Below are 7,684 nucleotides of genomic sequence, written 5' to 3' on the forward strand. Positions count from 1 at the left end.
TTCAACATTCTAACAAATTTGTGAGTAGCTTCAAGCTTTCTTGTCAGAGTTGCCACTTCCTCTTGAAGTCCTGCATTAATCAACACTAGATTAGTCTTTTCAATAACATCAGCATTATTAAACTTACTTTGCCATTCCTCCAGATCTTCCTTCAGCTTTGTGCTGAGCTCTTTCAGCCTTTCATTCTGAGAGACAAGTTGTTCTATCTCACATTGCTTTTCTCTCACAAGTTTACATGCTTCTTCCCACTTGATGTGTAGCAGCTTGTAAGTCTCAGCCAGTTCCTCATCTGTAATGTCCTCATCACTTGTATCAGACTCATAGATGGTTCCAGAGAAAGCATTGACTTTGTTTGCAGATATCTCCTCCTCATCTTCAGTGTCTTCATCTGACCAAGTTACCATCATACCTTTCTTCTGCTTCTTTAGATAGGTGGCGCATTCAGACCTGATATGACCATATCCTTCACATTCATGACACTGCACTCCTTTATTCTGACCAGATCTTTCTTCTTCTTTGGTCTTCTTCTGTGAATTAGAAAGCTTGGGTTTGTTATCGAACTTCATGTCCTGGGCATTAGGCCTGGTTCTTTTGTCAATCTTTCTCAATGCTCTGTTGAATTTTCTTGCTAGCATGGCCAGAGCCTCAGAAAGATTTTCACCCTCACAATCTTCATCATCACCTTCATCAGTGTTTGACACAAAAGCAATACTCTTATTCTTCTTCTCAGATTTTCCACTCAGTTTCAACTCAAATGTCTGCAAAGAGCCAATAAGTTCATCAACCTTCATGTTCTCAATGTCTTGAGCCTCCTCAATTGCAGTGACTTTCATAGCAAACTTTTGAGGAAGAGATCTCAAGATCTTCCTTACAAGCTTCTCATCTGACATAGGTTCTCCCAAAGCAAATGAAGCATTAGACAAGTCACGGGCACGCATGTGGAATTCTGAAATAGTCTCTTCTTCAGTCATCATCAAATTTTCAAATTGAGTAGTAAGCATCTGAAGCCTTGACATCCTTACTCGAGTAGTTCCTTCATGTGCATTTTTCAGAATTTCCCAAGCATCCTTTGCCACAGTACACGTATTGATCAGCCTAAACATATTCTTGTCAACTCCATTAAAGATAGCATTTAGAGCCTTTGAATTTCCAAGAGCAGCTTCATCTTCAACACTGGTCCATTCTTCTTCAGGTTTTTCCACAACAGTAGTAGAGGTGCCTTCAACCTCAGCCTTAGTGGGGTGCTTCCAACCCTTGACAATAGCTTTCCAAGTCTTGTTGTCAATTGATTTGAGAAAGGCTGTCATGCGAACCTTCCAGTAGTCATAGTTAGTACCATCCAGAATGGGTGGCCTATTGACTGATCCTCCCTCCTTGTTATCCATGAGAACTTGAATAAAACTCCCTAGAGCTCACCCAACCAGAACAGGGTGCCTGCTCTGATACTAATTGTAATTCAGGTTCCCTCTGATACGATTGTCCTGCACGATGCTGGGACAAGAGGTTCGACAACCGCTTAACAGTAAATCAAAACTTAACAACAGAAACAATAACACACAGTAATTGTTAAACCAGTTCAGTGAAAACTTTCACCTACGTCTGGAGGGTTTGCACCCAAAGAAAGGAAATCTACTATCTCAAGATTCAGGAATTACAGACACTCATGAACAACTCAGTTCATAGTTCACTTCCTAATCTACCCAGTGAATTTCTACTTAGAATCTCAACCTAAGTATGAGAGCCCCTCTCACTTTCTCTCAATCACTGCCACAGTGATTGGTGAACACAATGAACAAGTAGAGTTTGAACGCAATCAAACACACAGAATCTCTCTTTGCTTTATAGAATCAGTGAGCAAAGACAGATTCACAACTAACAAAGGACAAAGCACAAATACAAATCCTAAAACACTCGATCTCTCTCTATCAGCTTCGACCATCTTCATGTTTTAGGTCTTCATCCTTTTATAGACTTCAGCAACGGTAGCATGGGCTTTAGGGTTGGCACGGGCTGAAGAAACAGATTGCAGTAACAGCAATTCAAAACGCAATCTTGATAGATTCGGTTTCTTATTGCACAAGTAAAGATAGAAACCAATCTTTTAACAAAGATTGTTTCAACAAATAACAACCCAACAAATAAACCCTTCTGGAATAGCTACTTGCTCCTCAAGTAACTCAAAAACATATCTTCAGTAAATCTTCAGAGGGCCCACAACAGAAACACAAGCTGAGGACTGATGCCCTAGCTACACGAGGACAGATGTCACGGCATCTGCTTCGACAATCGGTTGTTTTGACAAAATGCATGGCAACATGTTCCAACACATTCAATTAACAAAGTTTTGAGAATAAAATAGCTCTATTAAAAACTTCTACTATGAGTTTAAAAAAAAAAAAAAACTTCTACTATCAATCAAAATACAGCTAGTTGCTTCATACCGTACTACGTGGCAACGTAAATTAAACCAAACACTTGTACTTGTGGTCGCTGCATACGTGTGCTCTCTATCACTTTCGAGGAAACAACAACATGCAATGGATTAGTGAAGGCTAATACTCTTAATTTCTATTAATCATGATCAAAAATTTTCTATTAATCAAATTGGTCCACCTTATCTTGTCACACTAATTCTCAACCAATTCATTGGATTACGGGGATAGAACTAAACGACAACGATCATGCACGCTAATACTCCATAATATATGATGACATCATTTATACTCTTTTAACAAAAATGTCATGTAAAATAAATTAGAGGAAGTGCATCATTCGTTTCAAATATTAATTGTTTATGTTTTTGTTTAAAAAAAAATATTGAATTTATCCTATTTTAGAAGAACATAAATTTTTTTTAAGGAAGAAAATAATTATATTTGACCAACATGACTTTTTATTTCTTTAATGAGTAAACAAAGAAAAAATTAATATCTTCTTAATTTTAAAAATGTAATAATATATAATCAAAATTAGTTTTAACAATACCTAAATTAAAAATTAATACTATAAAGGAGATAAAAATAAATACCATAACAATAATATTTCTTCTTTCATTCCAATTATATTTATGAATTGACTATATGTAGGTAGCAAAAAAAAATGAATTGAATAAATTTCCATTTTTTCGGAATTGGAGAGCAATAAAGACATATTGTGGTTTTAAGTTTTATTGAATTTAAAGAGATTCAAACCCTCTAACTAAACCTGAAACTTTTGGGCAATTGTTTCAACCAAGTTGAAGTTGCGTCCGTAATAATCTTGATTACAAATTTTATAACGAACTAGAATGATAAACATACATGCGTGATGCATTCAATCTGCAACAAGGTACATCGTATAGTACTACTCCTTCACTTTAGATGAGGAAAGTCCATGTTTGACCGTTACAAATAGTCTCTTGCCCGACACACTCCCATTATAAAGATATATTCTAGTCTCTCTCTTTATCAATAGTGCCCAAAATATTGCGCCACATCACATGACCTTGCAACACCTCCATTGATATTGGTCCCTTCCATGTGGCTTCCTCCATTTGATTCTCCCCTTCTTTAAAACTCTAACAACCCTTCATTTCTCCACTTCACAACCTCTTCAATTGCAACTCCATCTTCTTAGGAACTCACCCCTTTGAGACCCATAAAAAAGTTGGGATCTCTTGAGGTTTCTGAATGAAAAATCACTTTTGAGGTTTCATTCACAACCAAGCCAAACATGCCCTTATGCCTTACCTCTCTCTGAGATTTATTTCACCCACCGCAGATCCATGGCACCTGTCATAAGCCTCACCACATGTTAGCAAACCCCTCCTCCTTCTAGAACTATTTCCTTTCATTTCTCCGACAGAAACCTTCACTGTTTTCAGCAAAACATCATGCGATTCAAGCTCGGCAAGCGCGTGACCCGGGTCACAAAATGGATCTTCAGGAGGTTCAAGACCCGACCCGGATACCGCCGATTGAATCCATCTCCGGCGAGAATCGGCAACGGAAGCACCATGGCGAAGCTTCTCACGTGGGGACGGAAGCTAACGAAGGGAGCGAAATCCCTCTGCGCGAGAAACGGGTCGGGTTACATTCCGGTTGAATCCGAAAAGACCCCGGCGGCGGTGCCAAAGGGGCATCTGGCGGTGTACGTGGGGCAGAAAGACGGGGAGTTTCACCGCGTTCTGGTGCCGGTGGTGTACTGCAACCACCCTTTGTTCAGTGATTTGCTGAGGGAAGCGGAGAGGGAGTACGGGTTTCACCACCCGGGTGGGATCACGATTCCTTGCCGGGTCACCGAGTTTGAACGTGTCAAGACCCGAATTGAGTCCGGGTCGGGTGGCCGTGGCGGTTTGGTGCGGCGGCGACTTTGTTGACTGTTGATGGGTAAGTAGTGATGTTGACGAAAGATAAATGTTAGAGTTGATGGTGACTGAGGAATTCTTTTGGATCTTTTGTTGTTTTTCTGGATTAGATTGTAGTTGGATTAGAATTTAGAACACCTCGTGTAAATGGAATTTTGGATGTAAAGTATGAATAGATGTTTCATTTTCAAATTTCAACTATGAGGCTTTCGGGGTAATTTTTCGTTTTCCTACTCGACTCTGGTGTGGTGACGATTAAGATAAGAGTAAGCCTTCTAAGGTTCGAACTCTCAATCAAAGGTTCAAACTTCAAATAGTCACTTGTAGCTAGTGCAACATGCACCTATGGTCGCTTTTTACCATTGTGACTTGCACCTATTAGGTCAATTAAATACAAATAATCAAAATTAATTAAATTTATTGGAATTAGTTTTATAAATTAATATTTTTAGATGAAATCAATTAAAATAATTTTTTTAAATGTATTTTTAAACGAGGATCAATCCCATAATTTTACTAATTTTTTAGTTTTAAAACGTTAGAAGTTAGGTTGAAATTAAAATACATTTTTGGTCGAGAGAGTTGCACTTTTATGGAGGTTTTATTCACTACACTCGAATCGGTTGTGAGAATAATTTAATATAAAAAACATTACATTTTTAGTGTCTTTGGTTTTTGTAGTTTAAAAAGTGTGTATTGCTCAAAATAAATTTCTATACTTTATAAAAAAAATCTCAATACTTTTAAGATTGGACGAATTTGTTCGAAATGCCATCTTCCTAACACATTACCCATGGAACCACATACATCTCAGACAGCCTAAAACCTAAACTCTTTCAAAATATAAAACTCATATTTGTCAAGTTACATTACTAGAAGACCAATTTCTCCTAATAAGACAGACATTTGACCCATCAAAAATTCATATCCAAATATGCAGATGACCACAACCAACTCAACATCCCAAAAGCAAAACAACCGGTTACATTTAAACTCATGGAACTGAAAACAAATACAACTCCTAGGAGTCCAAGCCATCTAAAAGGGTTTGGTTTGGAGTCATCACAAATTGTCTGAAACTCTACAATTAGATTGGAACGCACAACAGAATGGCATCATGGAGATGATAAAGTATAAAAAATTAAAATGAATCAAATAAGTAATAAAATATATCCCTCCCATGTAATTAGTTATGTTCCCCAAAAAAAAGTTATGATACTCCCTTCCTTTGAAGAATGAATCATCAGACCTCAAGTAGCACCAGCACACTAAAAATAACAAGGTTGCCAAATAAACATAGGAACTTCAATAAATTGCAGAGATTGGAATTTCCCAAAATGCATTTCAAATTTTCAATGCAGGGCACTAATTAATGTGGGTGGTTGAATGACGCAGGTGAAATGATGTTTACAAGTGTGTGGTGAGGAATGATTACCTCTAGTGTTGACATGTTAGCAAATTCATATGGTGCTTACACAGAAGCAAATTCTTCTGATGAAGACACATCAACAAATGATGCGTATAAGTTGTTACAGTTATCTTTTTTTCTTTTTGTCAATAGTTGTAACAATTCTCTATTCTATAATTTATAGATAGGCCATTTGGGCTTCAATATAAAAATATGGATCTAATTAATTTCTTATGTTTTTGGTCGAACAATCTAATTAATTTCAATATGGGCCAAACAAGTTTTATGGTTTTGGGCTTCAATAATTTGCTTCCTTAGTTCAATTGATTGCCTCGATCCCAGTCCAGCTTAATCATTAGTTGGGATATGACTAAAGTGAGTATTGACAAAAAAAAAAAGACTAAAGTGAAAATGATAGATATAATAATATAGAAAATGTTGAGAAATAACTCCTCTCAGCATGGGTACAATAAACTAACATCATACAACTGAAAATAACCTGCGACTATAGCAACAACCTCCAAAAAAAACCCCAGAAGCACGAAAACGTGCTTAAAAACCATCCAAAAACCTATCGTCTGCCCCACTAGATAAGTCCCCATTAAAATTGAAAAATGACGAGCAAGTCACTCGATACCCACAAACAAGGACTAAAACCTATCATACAGACCAAAAATCCGCCAACAAAACCCCAACTTAATGCTACAGAGCACTAACCAAGAGCCTAAACTAAGAACGCTCAGTGTTATATTTTGATCATCTTATCAAAATGTTAGTTTGATCATCGATCGGGATTACGCTTAGTGTTATTACAACTAAACTAAAGAAGTTTCGTAGTTTTGGGCCTTTGTGGTCTCTTTTCAGATGATGTCAAATGTCAATGACAAAAAAAAAAAGATTAAGTTAGCCCGGTTTCATAATATGGGCCGCTTACAGAAAAAAGTCGAATTTGGGAATATAGATAAACTTGAACCAACCTTGATAATATTTTTTTTTGAAAGGAAAGGTTTTTTCTTTAACCTTGATAATAATTGAATTACAATAATAGTTAAATCATAAAGATAAAATTATATATTTATATTATAAATAATAATAATCACTTTTTCAGTTTTGCACTTTGTCAAGGATCTACATATTAACTTTTGTTTATTATTCGATGTGGAATGCAAATAAAATAAGGCTATCTATTTGTAGAAAAACATATGAGCTGATAGACTAAAACAAAATAAATAGAAAACAAAGGTAAAAGGGGGGTTTTTGCCAAATCTTGATGGACACAGGATTGGATTTTTAGATATCCATTTTTTTTTCATCAAGAATTATTGATAGACCATCCAATAGTATCAGATACCTAGACTATCTTTTCTTGCACTTGAACTCTTTATTTTATTTTTACTAACTCATTCTTTACTCATATAAATGGGGTGGTTGTTGGGTCTTGGTTATTATTGGTGGTCAATTTTTTTTTTTTTTTTAATCTCCTAGGGGATATGGTGTTGGCCCTGCTGGGAGGTGAGTTTGGGAACATAAGATGGTAAGGAGGGAAAATTCACTCTCTCCAAAGCATACCAAAAGGCCGGACATAAAGAGTAAATTCATGAGTGAGGACAGGAGCTCACTTCGACGTTTCGGTTATGATTCTGCGGTATACCCCCTCGAGGTCAAATGAATGGAATTTGAATTATGGAATTCTCATTAAGAGTTGCGGAACTAACAACTCTATTAGAAAGTAGAACCAAAGAGAAGAGATCGCATTCTGACAGGGAGCACACGAAGCAAAGGAAAGACTGGCCTGCGTAGTATTAGATAGTGGTATTACCAGGTCCTAGTGTTCTTGTAGCCTTCAACCCTGAAGGGAATGAGCAGCTAGCTAACTTGAACTAACCATCATTTGGATCCTCAAAAGCACGGCTTGCTTTAATTCACCGCAG

General features: G+C 36.8%; 1 protein-coding gene across 1 annotated transcript; it reads left to right on the plus strand.

The window, feature by feature from the left end:
• The first annotated feature begins 3,419 nt into the window (after positions 1-3,419).
• Positions 3,420-4,543, plus strand: LOC130749271 (auxin-responsive protein SAUR36). Its single transcript, XM_057602601.1, has one exon. The coding sequence runs from the start codon at positions 3,872-3,874 to the stop codon at positions 4,355-4,357; it is 486 nt and encodes a 161-aa protein (XP_057458584.1). The 5' UTR covers positions 3,420-3,871; the 3' UTR covers positions 4,358-4,543.
• The last annotated feature ends 3,141 nt before the right edge of the window (positions 4,544-7,684 follow it).

This window comes from Lotus japonicus, chromosome 3 (assembly GCF_012489685.1).
Source record: "Lotus japonicus ecotype B-129 chromosome 3, LjGifu_v1.2".
Taxonomy (NCBI): domain Eukaryota; kingdom Viridiplantae; phylum Streptophyta; class Magnoliopsida; order Fabales; family Fabaceae; genus Lotus; species Lotus japonicus.

Bases quoted from the DNA above. Each gene is read 5' to 3' on its own strand.
- LOC130749271 (XM_057602601.1), top strand. From the start codon at position 3,872: ATGCGATTCAAGCTCGGCAAGCGCGTGACCCGGGTCACAAAATGGATC.